The sequence below is a fragment of the Lytechinus pictus genome, chromosome 2 (genome assembly GCF_037042905.1).
Source record: "Lytechinus pictus isolate F3 Inbred chromosome 2, Lp3.0, whole genome shotgun sequence".
Taxonomy (NCBI): Eukaryota; Metazoa; Echinodermata; class Echinoidea; order Temnopleuroida; family Toxopneustidae; genus Lytechinus; species Lytechinus pictus.
The window spans coordinates 65,498,844-65,513,955 of NC_087246.1; the positions used below are offsets into that span (position 1 = coordinate 65,498,844).

The following is a 15,112-nucleotide window of genomic DNA, read 5'->3' on the forward strand; positions in this document are numbered from 1 at the left end:
GAAATCAAGATTGTCCATGGTGAAAATATCTTTCAGAGGTTGGAAGCTGCTCACACCAGGAATATTCACCCGTAAGATTTTATCATGATGGCATGCTGAATTCTTTTCAGAAGCTTGAATTTCTCTTGGAAATTATCAAGTACCCCATGGCCATCTCACAACATTGTATTTTACTTTGAAAAGAGGGGGTCAGAAGAGGGAAGAGGAGGAAAAGATACCATGATGCAAGGAATAATAAAGATGGAGGGTTGAAGAAAGAGAAAAGGGGATTAGGAAGGGGAGGGGGTAAAACATACCATGTAAGGCATAATAAAGATGGAGAATTGAAGGGAGAGAAGGGGATTGGGATGGGGAGGGGGTAGAAGAGGACAGAGAAAGAAGATACCATGTAAGGCATAATTAAGATGGAGGATTGAAGAGAGAGTGAGAGAAGGGGATTGGGAAGGGGAGGGGGTAGAAGAGGGTAGAAGAGGACAGAAAAAGAAGATACCATGTAAGGCATAATAAAGATGGAGGATTGAAGAGAGAGAGAGAGAAGGGGATTGGGAAGGGGAGGGGGTAGAAGAGGACAGAGAAAGAAGATACATGTACCATGTAAGGCACAATAAAGATGGAGGATTGAAGAGAGAGAGAAGGGGATTGGGAAGGGGAGGGGGTAGAAGAGGACAGAGGGTGGATATCAGGGAAGAGCTGAATAAATCTAAAAGGTTAAATCAGAAAAAGATGGTAAATTGAATTGTAGACAGAGATGGAGGAGTGAAGAGAGAGAAGGGTACTAGGAAGAGAGGGGGTGAAAGAGTGACAGAGGGAGGATATCAGGGAAGAGCTGAAGAAATCTAAAAGACTAAATCAGATTCAGATAAGATGCTAAGTTGAATTGTAGATACATGTAGAAAGAGATATCTTTATATAATTAACGGCTCATGTCATCACGGGTTGTTGCGTTAGGTCGGGCAATCGCGTATACCCCACCATTCGAGAAAAGGGCCCCAGATATTCCCAAAACGTCAGGTCCAGTTTACACGAACATTCAATAATTTTGCTATGATTTTCACAAAACATCGGGTAAACTGGAAACCGCCCTTTCATGAATTTACATGTAGGGTGCCCTTTTCTCGAATGGTCGTGTGAACTGGACTGTTTTGGGAATTGAGGTGACCCTTTTCTTGAATGCTCGGTTTCACGATTGCCCGACTTGACGCGACAACCTGATGTGATGACACAAGCCTTATTAACAATGGAAAACACAAAACACATGACAAAACAAAACAAAAAGGATAAACTTCATCATTTTCTACATGATTCTTACACTACCTGTCACATTCAATGCAGGGTTGCTCAAAAACTTATTCAATCAAGAAATATCTCCAGGTACATACAGCAGATGGAGGATCTATACTGATATTAAATTGGATAGATTGAATACACACCCCCTTTTCAAAGAATTCAGATTAACTGGTGAATGGCACATGTACATACTGATTGATCCTAACAAGCAGATGTCAAGGGTCAAATTTAAGGGCATTTTACAATCGATCATGTGCCGTTGTGGGTCCCATGATCAATTGTGAGAGCGAGCCCCTGTATAGAAACTGCTGCAGTGAACCCCAGAGAGGTAAATGGGTACCTGGCAGGAATTTATTCCCTAAGAGCTTCTCTGCTATTATACTGCAATACCGATGCCTTTGATGTAAAGAAAGTGTTAGACACTACTAGCAAACTAATTATTAAAGTTTAGATGCAGGATGAAGAAAAGAAAGCAGAAAGATTGAATGGAAGTATGTGGAGGGAACAAAGACAACAAATATAGTATACTGCATTAAAGGGAGAGATATTTTGGTACCTTCCCCCTTTCTCATCCCCCACTGAAACTCACAAGATGATGGAGAGATGAATGTACAGTTTGCAAGGTTCTAGCATATGTTGAAAAGATTTTTTTTTTACATATTCAATGACAACTTAACTTTTGAACAGAAAAATCTTAATCGCTAGAGGGTATTCATTTGTCTCGCAATCTACTATGGTCAACAAGGAAATTCGTGATCACTCTCGCAAAAAGTGTTCACTGGCTTTCTAGGAAATTCGTGATCACTCTCGCAAAAAGTGTTCACTAGCTTACAAGTTCACGAGCTTTCGAGTGCCGCTGCAACTCTTTATCAAGTGACGAAAATTATCTGATGACGTACTCTATTTATACTAATCTCCAGGACCGTACGCACGAACGCGAGAACAATAGGTGGGTATTGATCCGTTGCGTCGGTATGCGGCGCGGCCGGTAATCCGTATATGCAAATAAGCCGGGGGTATATGCAAATACGCCGTGGGTCGGCGATATGCAAATTAGACAAAATTGGCGGGCTCGCTAGTTTCCCGTGGGCGGGGGCTGACTAGCTGAGCGGTCCCTCGTTCGGGGCCGGGAACGATCGGGTCGGCGTGCACTGCCAGGCAAGGGGGTATTGTGCTGTCTGATGGTTCGCATCCAGAAGTCGGGGATGTCGATCCCGCTGTCTCTGTTGAAGTTGTTAGGACAAAGACGTATACTAATAGCCTCCTTAATCCTGCGTGTATACCAATGTCTCTCTTTGGCAATGCAATGTACACCCTCCCAATCTGGGTGGTGTTGTTTCTCCCAAGCATGTTCTGCCACCGCGGATGTGTCGGTTCGCTGTAACCGAACATCGCGCTTGTGTTCAGAAATGCGTTCAACTATCGGTCGGGCTGTTTCTCCGATGTAAGACCCGTCACATCCCTGGCAAGGAATGTTGTATACTACGCCATCACGTCTGTGATCAGGGATAGGGTCTTTGGGGTGTACAAGCTGTTTGTGTAAGGTGGTGTCCGAGCGGAAAACCGTTCGGATACCGTGACCTTCTAATCGGCGTTTAAGTTGTTGTGAGAGGCCATCTATGTATGGCAAGACTGTGCAAGTCTTGAAAACCTTCTGATCCCTTGGTGGTAGTTTTTTCTTGAAAGTGTTCTTGATAAAACGGCGTGGGTAGCCGTTGCTGTACAAGGCGCCACGTATGTGTGCTCTTTCTTTCGGGAGTTCAGGTGGGTGAGTTATGATACGTGCTGCTCTGTCGAACAGGCATTTAACAAGACCTTTCTTGACCGATTTGTCGTGATGAGAATCAAATGGTATGTATTGGTCTGTATGAGTGGGCTTGCGGTAGACAGAGGTGGAGAGTTTCCCGCCCTCGTGTCTTTGGACTAGCGTGTCAAGGAATGCTAATTTCCCTCCTTGCTCAGTCTCCAGAGTGAACTGGATGGACGGTTGCTGGCTATTCATGTATGAGAGTAGGCTGTCTGTTTCGGATCTATTTACGATTATGAAAGTGTCATCGACGTATCTCTTCCACACCCGAGGGTGGCATGTGGAAGGACACTTGGGCAAAGCGTTCTGTTCAAAACCTTCCATATATAGGTTAGCCACAACCGCTGAGACTGGGCTACCCATTGCTGCTCCTTCTGTTTGCTCATAGAAAGAGCCTCTGTACAGAAAATATGTGGATCTGAGGACGAACTCCAGGAGTTCGGCTATTTGTTCGGGCATAAGTGTGGTACGTTCTGATAATGTGGGATCGGATTGCATGCGTTGCAGGGCCGTACTGCATGCGCCCTCTATCGGTACGTTAGTGCAGAGGGAGACTACATCAAAAGAGATCATGGATTCCTGTTCGTTAACTGTCTGCTCCGATGTGAATTCAGCGAATTCACTGGAGTTGGAAACCGTGTGTTCTGAGCAGTTAGTGAGAGGGGACAGGATGTCCGCCAGGTACTTTGATAGGTTATAGGCAAATGAACCTATGCATGATACTATTGGTCTGAGAGGTATCCCGGGTTTGTGTATTTTGGGCAACCCGTATATTCTAGGTGGCTGTTTCTGTGTGGGCTTTATCTTTTTGTATGTAGCCTCATCTAGAACTTTGTCTTTCTTTAGTGCCAGTAACGTACTGGTCAGTTTGCGACACATTCGATCTGTGGGGTCTTTCTTTAGCATTTTATACGGACCAGAGCTCAGAAGCTCGGTCATTTTGTCTTCGTAGGCGGTACTATCTAGAATGATTGTGGCACTACCCTTATCCGCAGGGAGGATTGTGATGCTATCATCATTCTTGAGTGTCTTAAGAGCATCACGCATCTCTCTTGTGGTATTCGGTTTCGGAGGACGTGCTCTCTGTAGAATGGAATCTACATCTTTTCGTGCGGCATCGGCCGAAACTGGATCAATAAACTTGACCGCGGTTTCAACCTTAGCTACAATCTCGGTAATGGGCAATTTTGGGGGCGACACGGCAAAGGCGAGGCCTTTCTTAAGCAATAGCTCCTCGGTGGAGGTGATCTGTCTCGAGGATAGGTTAACAACCCATTTATCCTCATTCGCTAATGAGGCGGTGACCTTCTTCGATTTGGGTTGTATCAACTTTTCAAATCGAAGAAGGTCACCGCCTCATTAGCGAATGAGGATAAATGGGTTGTTAACCTATCCTCGAGACAGATCACCTCCACCGAGGAGCTATTGCTTAAGAAAGGCCTCGCCTTTGCCGTGTCGCCCCCAAAATTGCCCATTACCGAGATTGTAGCTAAGGTTGAAACCGCGGTCAAGTTTATTGATCCAGTTTCGGCCGATGCCGCACGAAAAGATGTAGATTCCATTCTACAGAGAGCACGTCCTCCGAAACCGAATACCACAAGAGAGATGCGTGATGCTCTTAAGACACTCAAGAATGATGATAGCATCACAATCCTCCCTGCGGATAAGGGTAGTGCCACAATCATTCTAGATAGTACCGCCTACGAAGACAAAATGACCGAGCTTCTGAGCTCTGGTCCGTATAAAATGCTAAAGAAAGACCCCACAGATCGAATGTGTCGCAAACTGACCAGTACGTTACTGGCACTAAAGAAAGACAAAGTTCTAGATGAGGCTACATACAAAAAGATAAAGCCCACACAGAAACAGCCACCTAGAATATACGGGTTGCCCAAAATACACAAACCCGGGATACCTCTCAGACCAATAGTATCATGCATAGGTTCATTTGCCTATAACCTATCAAAGTACCTGGCGGACATCCTGTCCCCTCTCACTAACTGCTCAGAACACACGGTTTCCAACTCCAGTGAATTCGCTGAATTCACATCGGAGCAGACAGTTAACGAACAGGAATCCATGATCTCTTTTGATGTAGTCTCCCTCTTCACTAACGTACCGATAGAGGGCGCATGCAGTACGGCCCTGCAACGCATGCAATCCGATCCCACATTATCAGAACGTACCACACTTATGCCCGAACAAATAGCCGAACTCCTGGAGTTCGTCCTCAGATCCACATATTTTCTGTACAGAGGCTCTTTCTATGAGCAAACAGAAGGAGCAGCAATGGGTAGCCCAGTCTCAGCGGTTGTGGCTAACCTATATATGGAAGGTTTTGAACAGAACGCTTTGCCCAAGTGTCCTTCCACATGCCACCCTCGGGTGTGGAAGAGATACGTCGATGACACTTTCATAATCGTAAATAGATCCGAAACAGACAGCCTACTCTCATACATGAATAGCCAGCAACCGTCCATCCAGTTCACTCTGGAGACTGAGCAAGGAGGGAAATTAGCATTCCTTGACACGCTAGTCCAAAGACACGAGGGCGGGAAACTCTCCACCTCTGTCTACCGCAAGCCCACTCATACAGACCAATACATACCATTTGATTCTCATCACGACAAATCGGTCAAGAAAGGTCTTGTTAAATGCCTGTTCGACAGAGCAGCACGTATCATAACTCACCCACCTGAACTCCCGAAAGAAAGAGCACACATACGTGGCGCCTTGTACAGCAACGGCTACCCACGCCGTTTTATCAAGAACACTTTCAAGAAAAAACTACCACCAAGGGATCAGAAGGTTTTCAAGACTTGCACAGTCTTGCCATACATAGATGGCCTCTCACAACAACTTAAACGCCGATTAGAAGGTCACGGTATCCGAACGGTTTTCCGCTCGGACACCACCTTACACAAACAGCTTGTACACCCCAAAGACCCTATCCCTGATCACAGACGTGATGGCGTAGTATACAACATTCCTTGCCAGGGATGTGACGGGTCTTACATCGGAGAAACAGCCCGACCGATAGTTGAACGCATTTCTGAACACAAGCGCGATGTTCGGTTACAGCGAACCGACACATCCGCGGTGGCAGAACATGCTTGGGAGAAACAACACCACCCAGATTGGGAGGGTGTACATTGCATTGCCAAAGAGAGACATTGGTATACACGCAGGATTAAGGAGGCTATTAGTATACGTCTTTGTCCTAACAACTTCAACAGAGACAGCGGGATCGACATCCCCGACTTCTGGATGCGAACCATCAGACAGCACAATACCCCCTTGCCTGGCAGTGCACGCCGACCCGATCGTTCCCGGCCCCGAACGAGGGACCGCTCAGCTAGTCAGCCCCCGCCCACGGGAAACTAGCGAGCCCGCCAATTTTGTCTAATTTGCATATCGCCGACCCACGGCGTATTTGCATATACCCCCGGCTTATTTGCATATACGGATTACCGGCCGCGCCGCATACCGACGCAACGGATCAATACCCACCTATTGTTCTCGCGTTCGTGCGTACGGTCCTGGAGATTAGTATAAATAGAGTACGTCATCAGATAATTTTCGTCACTTGATAAAGAGTTGCAGCGGCACTCGAAAGCTCGTGAACTTGTAAGCTAGTGAACACTTTTTGCGAGAGTGATCACGAATTTCCTAGAAAGCCAGTGAACACTTTTTGCGAGAGTGATCACGAATTTCCTTGTTGACCATAGTAGATTGCGAGACAAATGAATACCCTCTAGCGATTATTTCAATCCGCAATAATGAACCTATTTAGTATTAGAAAAATCTTATTTTCAAATTTTATTTTCAATCAATTGCAATTGCATATTTTATACTGTACTTGATATCACAAGTACATGATTGTTTTTTTTGGGGGGGGGGGATGGGGGTACGTAAGAAGCGCATAGAGACCTTGTGTATTATGCGCTACAGAAATGTAATTTTATAATTATAGTCCATCACAGATTAAATACATGCTGGGGTACATGAGATGATAATGCATAATCAATCTTTAATAATGACAATGATGTTTTATTTACCAAGGGTACCAGTAGCCAATTTAGGACCTAGCAAGAAGGCAGAAGGTACCATTTTTATTTAGACTTTGGTATGACTCGGGCAGGGTCGAACCCTCGACCTCTTATTCATTGGGCAGGCACTCTACCAATGAGCCACCATGCCTGGTGTTATATAATAAATATTAAAGAAAAAACATTACATGTATATATGTGCATCTTCCTCAACTCAAGTAATGCCATTAAAATTTTTAAAGAATGTAAGACTTTATTTTTCTAAAAGAGATCTATCCCTGTTCAAAATATCAACATCATTAGATTTGTGCAAACTTTGTTAAAATATATTTTTTAAGTGTACTTTAAATTTGACATTGAGATTTAGACTGACCTGCAGCTTCTGTGAGGTTAGCTCGGAGTGATTTGATGGTTTCCCTTGCTTTCCGCAGTTCAAACTCCAGAACTGTTAATCTTTCATCTACCTGATTGTTACCATCATCTGAATAACGTGCTAAGTCCAAGGAATCAAATGTTGTTTCACTTGATGTTCGATCTGTGAAATATAGATACAAATACATGTAGGCCTATAGATTCAAGGATCATGATGATTTTCCCTCAACTGCATTGTGTATTCTTTTATATGAAAAAAAAATAAAGATACAAGCTTGCATTTATAGCAACATATATGAAGATTGAAGGTGCAACAACATTTCATCACTACAACACAAGAGAATATGAAACAGCAACATACACATGTAAAAACTGACAAGCCTCATATTCATAATTCCACACTGATTGATTGTGTATATTTAATGAAAAATGAAACTTTCACAATAATGTAATTGTAGTATTTTGTAACAGATTTGATTTGACTTGAATGGATTTTTTTTCATCAGATTTAACTTTATAATCTCAGTGTGGAAGATTGCAAGTAGTATGATTCTTGTCATCACTTAAATGTAATATACAAAAGTGTACATGAGACAACAGTAAATTTTAAAAGAAGTTTAGAAGAAAAGAAAAGATCATGTCTGATTTCAACATATTTTGTAAACAATAACACCATTTAAAGGGGAAGTTCACTCTGAAGAATACATGTAGTTTTTAGTAAAAATACCACAAAAAATAATATTGGTGAAGGTTGAGGAAAATCTAATCAAAGATTAAGGTATTTGAATACGAGCAGCTGCCCCTTAAAAATGTCAATTTTTTAATGGTTCATGATGACAATTTTTTTCCAAGAATGGAGGTGAAATAATTGGTCTGTTTATAATCAAGGTACAATAAAAACCATTTTTGATTTTTGATAAAATGTCATTTCACTGATTTTTTTTTTACTACACTATACATGTATATGGGGAAGCTGCTCAGCTCAGTGATGTAAGACGTCACAAATAAAATAGAATTCTAATAATCTTTTTAAACTTTATTTGCTTTTCCTCAAACCTCCGCTCTATTTTTTTTTTTTATTAGAACGGGAAAAAAATGCTACCGGTACTCCGTACTGCATTGAATTCCCCCCCCTACATACATCATGCCATACATGTATAGTGAGTGAATGTATTAATGACCGGCCTTGTATTACCGAACGCGCGCATCGTACGCGTCAAAAAATAATTTCATGCGCTCAAACCTTTGCAACATCCTTCCAAATGGAACTTGAAAAGAAAGATGATGAAAAATGGTCAAAAACACATTTTCAAAATCTTAATTCTAAAAATAATCAAATATGGTCAAAATAGCTCATCAGTGATTTTGTTGTTTTCTCAAATTTTCCCATAGAAAACACACGTTCGGTAATACGAATTGCGATACCTTTTTGAAGTGAGCAAAATATTTCACATGCGAAGAGGGGTCCGATTCAAAGCTAATATCGTAAAAAAGAAAAATGACTTCGGCAAAGTTTTTACATATTTATAATTGTACTTTGTAGGTAATTGTGTATGGTAAAGTTTGTTGAATTTCAAGAGAATAATGACGTGTTTGATATAATTAGTTTGATATGATTGAATTTCATTAGAATAATGACGTGTTTGATATGATTGAATTTCATTTAAATAATGACGTGTTTGATATGATTGAATTTCATGAGAATAATGACGTGTTTGATATGATTGAATTTCATTAGAATAATGACGTGTTTGATATGATTGAATTTCATTAGAATAATGACGTGTTTGATATGATTGAATTTCATGAGAATAATGACGTGTTTGATATGATTGAATTTCATGAGAATAATGACGTGTTTGATATGATTTAATTTCATTAGAATAATGACGTGTTTGATATGATTGAATTTCATTAGAATAATGACGTGTTTGATATGATCGAATTTCATTAGAATAATGACGTGTTTGATATGATTGAATTTCATTAAAATAATGACGTGTTTGATATGATTGAATTTCATTAGAATAACGACGTGTTTGATATGATTGAATTTCATTAAAATAATGACGTGTTTGATATGATTGAATTTCATTAGAATAATGACGTGTTTGATATGATTGAATTTCATTAGAATAATGACGTGTTTGATATGATTGAATTTCATGAGAATAATGACGTGTTTGATATGATTGAATTTCATTAGAATAATGACGTGTTTGATATGATTGAATTTCATTAGAATAATGACGTGTTTGATATGATTGAATTTCATTAGAATAATGACGTGTTTGATATGATTGAATTTCATTTAAATAATGACGTGTTTGATATGATTGAATTTCATTAGAATAATTAATGACGTGTTTGATATGATTGAATTTCATTAGAATAATGACGTGTTTGATATGATTGAATTTCATTAGAATAATGACGTGTTTGATATGATTGAATTTCATTAGAATAATGACGTGTTTGATATGATTGAATTTCATTAGAATAATGACGTGTTTGATATGATTGAATTTCATTAGAATAATGACGTGTTTGATATGATTGAATTTCATTAGAATAATGACGTGTTTGATATGATTGAATTTCATTAGAATAATGACGTGTTTGATATGATTGAATTTCATTTAAATAATGACGTGTTTGATATGATTGAATTTCATTAGAATAATTAATGACGTGTTTGATATGATTGAATTTCATTAGAATAATGACGTGTTTGATATGATTGAATTCATGAAAAGTGTTTGGTAATATGATCCACTACCATACTTATCTCAATTATTAACATGAAATGGTGCACCATTTCATTACAAAATTACTTCCGCAAATTTCACTGCCCCGATACTCACACAAATTCCCGACTTGAGGAGACCCACCGCGGCCGTCCGCCGACTGTTTCTCAAAGTTCCCCGGGTTGGAGAAGTAATCACGGAGGCGGGGCAGCTGCCGACCATTTTCAGTGAGCTCCGTATGCAATTCCAATGCCGAAAGCAGAAGGTTGTCTTTCAGTAATTTCACCGCTATGGAGTCGTAACTCAGTTCTTCTTTGGACCAGGCAGTCTTGGGGGAACCTTCAGATTTGGAGGATGGTCTTGATTTTTCTTCTTCTACTGCAGCAATGATGCTGTCCTCAATTTCTCCGTCCTCATCTCCGAAGAACGGATTATAGTCCGCCATGGTTATTTCGCAAAATTTGTTTACACAGCATTTAGAGGGAGTGCATTTTCTTGTTTGTTGAAAGACTTCTTTCACGACATGACTCGAAATGTATATGCACGGAATGGGGGGAGGTGTAACGTTAAAGGAGACATCCAAAGAATCAAAAGTATTTTATAATGACTTTATGTGGTCATCATTGTAAAGGGGAAGTATTACTAATCAGATATATAACTTCACTTTTCAAAATAGTGATCAGAGATTGCAGAAATCAGCTTTCAAAAATGATTTATTTTCATGCCATATTTCTGCCTTCCACCGGTCCTCTTGCGAGCTCCAGCTGAGTGACGTCACACAATGAGCAGTGAGCAGCTGAGTTGACAGCAGCCCATTAGAGACGATCTTTCCAATCAGCGTTTTTTGCTCTTAGAATTGTTTATTCCTCTTAAGATTGGTCTTGTTATATAGATAAAAGTTTGAATTTACTGAACAGTGAAAAAAAGTGCACATTTAACGTATTTTGGTAACCGATATTTAGCTTAAATTTTTTTTTTTTTTTCAAGAAATATATGTGAATAAACAAAGCATATTTTCACGTAGAAATCACACTTGCGTCACATTAATGTTATAGTCAATATAAAGCATAGACATTCTTCTTTATGACTGAACAAAAATTATGAAATATCATTAAGTAGCAAAGTCAGGAAGCACAAAAAAAACACGGCAATATCCATCGCGAAATTACTGAAATTGCAGTTGAATTGCCGAAGCATTATTAGGAAACAGCGGCGAGCGGACTTTTTTTCATATATCTTAAAAATGCCTTCCTGATAGGGCGATGGTCTGTGGCCAAATGCGTTGGCCGTTGTTTTGTCATGTGCGAGGACCCTGGTTCGAAACTCGAATTTTTTTTTTCTGGGTATTTTTTTTTTATTCCTTCCCCGTCCCTACCCATCTTTTTTTTCTCTTTTTATTTTCTTGTGAAATTCTATTCAGACCTGTATTTATCAAATCTTCCTTCTTAATTGCTGCTTTTGATTTTCAAGTTCTTGATTAGATTATTTCTACTCTTATTTGGGATGGGAGGGGTAGAGTTAAAAGTCAAGTCCACATCAACTAAAAATTATTTGAATAGAGTGATTTCCCTTGTTGTTTTTACTCAAAACAGTCATATACACAAAACAATGATATGCAAATTAGAGTTGTCACTCACATCACATTCGTTTCTATTTTTTGTGGCATTTTGTTTTTTATTCTTTGCAGATTTGACGATAGGAAACTCTTCATCTGATCACAATAGGTTATATTTACGGAACTGTTAAAATAGTAATTATATAAATTTGAATCAAAGTTTTTATGAAATTTCCTGCAATATCTTGTTATTTTTCTTTAAATTCAAATGAATTTTTGATTGCGTGGACTTCTCCTTTACTCTTAATGTAGGGAATGCATAGCAAAATTTATCCAGAAACAAAATTTTCTTAGAATATGCAAATCAGTAATTGGACACATGTTCACTTTTCTTTCATCCAGGCCACTTCCTCACATCCACCAGGCTTTCAGTCTTATAACAAAAATGATGAACCATCACACAACAGCACACAACATTCACAGTGCTTCACAATAAATATTTCACTTCTGTTCATACATGCAATAAATATTGTGGAAAACAAATAAAAGGCGTACCCATATTCAAATACCGTTTAAAAGGACAAATATATTATACCTTTCGAGAAAAATCAGCACGTTAAATATCTGATAACAAAACATAATTATGGGGCACTGCAAGAAACTTATGTTCAATTGCAAATCAAGCGTAAGTCTTAAATTCAAATTCAAGCGTAATAAGGTCGAGTTGCAATCGCAATTCAACTACATGTTTAATCAAAGGACTTACCCTTGATTTGGGACGTGTGATTGAGTATAACATTTCTCGCAAAATGCCCTAGTAACATTAAAATTGTTCTTTCGTTTTAAATTGTGTGTTATTATTTTTGACAAGCTGTATTCCTGTCCAAGTCAAATTTCTTAGTTCTCTCCAAAACTGTGCTCAAAATTGTTTCCAAGATTGATAAAGAATTTTTTTCTTTTGTATCATTATCAGTCTACAACTTGCAAACCGTAGGTCCTGGAAAGAGTGAAGAAAAAAATGGCTATATCCAAATCATAGTAAAAGGACATGATGGAATCTCCCAGATTGAGGTAGCAAGCCGAGACCAGAAGTCACCAGAGTCAGCAATTGTGCAGATCTGTGTGTAGAAGAGAGAAAAAAAGAAATAGTTTAAATAATCAAATCAAAGTATGAATTTAATTATCGTGATGATTGATGACGTGCGGTGGCATGTAATTCCCGGTCAACAACAAATGATAGTAGGTTTAGACACCTGAAAAGTTCCACTCAGAACACTGGTGCTCTACCTCAAGTGATGTTTGTGTAGGCCCCACTCCACTTCACTACCGCTACACTACCGCACATGTACGCCACACCTACCCGGGTAGGTGTGTAGCGTAGTGTAGGCTGTAGCAGTACTCCAGTAGTGAAGTGGAGACTACACGAACATCACTTGAGGTACGGTGCTCTCTGAGTCTCTGTGTCATTACAAAGATTGCATTTATCTTCATTGTTGAAGGCATTACGCATACATATATGCAGCAACACTCTAATCAGAAAGTAACACCAGACTCTAATTTTGGCCCACCCAAGGGTTCATTACATGCCGCCGCGCACAGAAAATTCAAGCCATAGAAGTCGTGAACCCAAGAAGTGAGATCCCAGCACGCGCGACCCACTAGTTAGAAATCCACTGCCAAACGCGGTTCGTGGTTAGTATACTAATACTAACCTCGCAATACGTACTAGTAGTATACTAATACTAACCTCGCAATACGTGTGAGTGATTTTGGCCAGGAATCAGGGTAATCACTGCTGAAAATTTGTCTGGCTTCATGACATCGGCATCATGGTGTGTAATTCTGTGTATAATAAAAACTTAAACATTCCTCTGAAACAGCAGATTTTCAGCCATGGTCCATACCACTCAGTGCTCCTAAATAATTTAATCGCCTGCCTGAGTCCTGACCAGTTTTAGAAATCTGAAGAAAAAATCTGCTGGAATTGTGCCACTCACACGTATTAAGTATACTAACCTCGCACCACGAACCGCGTTTGGCAGTGGATTTCTAACTAGTGGGTTGCGCGTGCTTAGCCTGGAGGCGTCTGGGATCTCACTTCTTGGGTCCACAACACACGACTTCTATGGCTTGATTTTTCTGTGCGTGGCGGCATGTAATGAACCCTTGGGTGGAATTGTGCAAAAACATTATTTCTAAAATAAAAACTTTTTAATTTTGATAGTAGTTATGCCAAAATGCATGATTCTAAACTTATATCAGATCTGTATCTGTCATCTGACCTGAATGCATCGTCAGAACAAGTACAGTTTCCAAACATGCTTACCTTGACTTTTGACTGGATCAAACAGCGTAGCCTGCAACATGCATCGGGAGCAAGTGAATGGGACCGTGCAGCTTGGAGTTTTTCAATAGTTAGTAGAGCAACACAACGAAGACTGTCGAGTGGACAAAATCGATCTTTCCAGTTCACAATTCAATAAAAAACGGGCAAAATAACACAGTTCTGGTTCCCTTATAGTCTGAAGTTGTCGAAAACAGAATTCGGATGTCACATTACATGAAGAAAACGGTAAATTCGGAAGATATTGAAGAGGTCAGTAAGGTGATTCAGTGTATTATGCACAGAGCTAGAGGGATGATGAGCTCGATTATTGTGTGACGTCATTATTCTCGACTGTTTTCACTGCGTGAACTCATCGGTCTGGGGGCGGCTGGGGGGCTTAGAATGGTCTCTAATAATTTCATTTCTTGCATTTCCACGACATCAATAAGACTTTTTAGTGACATATTTGTGTATAAAAAGACAAGACCTTTCCATTCATATATAATTTGTCTATAATCATCACAAATCGTGAATTTTCTTTGGATGTATACTTTAAAGAATTTAACCGATAGAGGTAGAGGGGGAGGGGTGGGGGCTAGGGCTGGACAGTCAGCCTAGGGACGTTTTCCAAGTGTTCAGAAAAAAAGTGAGTAAAATTCCATTACACATTAAGCTCCGTGATTTAGCTCAAAATTCTGCAAATTTTGATGAATTTAAATCTGCTCGATCCGGATCGACATCATTTTAGGGATATTTATGCCTGATGGCCTCAATTGGGCCGCGTCCAGTCAAATCCAATCCATTTTATATAGGCATATTTGGGGGTATTCAAAAATGTATAAATCAATTAAAATAGCTATAATCTCTGTATCAAAATATCTACAGTTGCCTCTCGGTGCTAAAAATTGCCGGGCTGCTGTTTTTTTTTTTTTTTTGCATCGGTTAGAGATTTCAAGTTTCAAAAGATTA

The 15,112-nt window shown here is 39.8% G+C and overlaps 1 protein-coding gene across 2 annotated transcripts in view; it reads right to left on the bottom strand.

Annotated features, from left to right (window-relative positions):
* The window catches only part of LOC129253783 (RAB11-binding protein RELCH-like), a 42,207-nt gene extending 31,411 nt beyond the window's left edge, over window positions 1–10,796 (bottom strand). For both annotated transcript variants that reach the window (XM_064095422.1, XM_064095423.1), the window contains exons 1-2: window positions 10,380–10,796; window positions 7,517–7,678 (exon numbers count right to left, since the gene is read on the bottom strand). In XM_064095422.1, coding sequence (XP_063951492.1) covers window positions 7,517–7,678; window positions 10,380–10,707 — 490 coding nt within the window. In that variant the 5' untranslated portion in view covers window positions 10,708–10,796. The remainder of the gene's footprint in view (window positions 1–7,516; window positions 7,679–10,379) is intronic.
* Window positions 10,797–15,112: the final 4,316 nt, after the last annotated feature.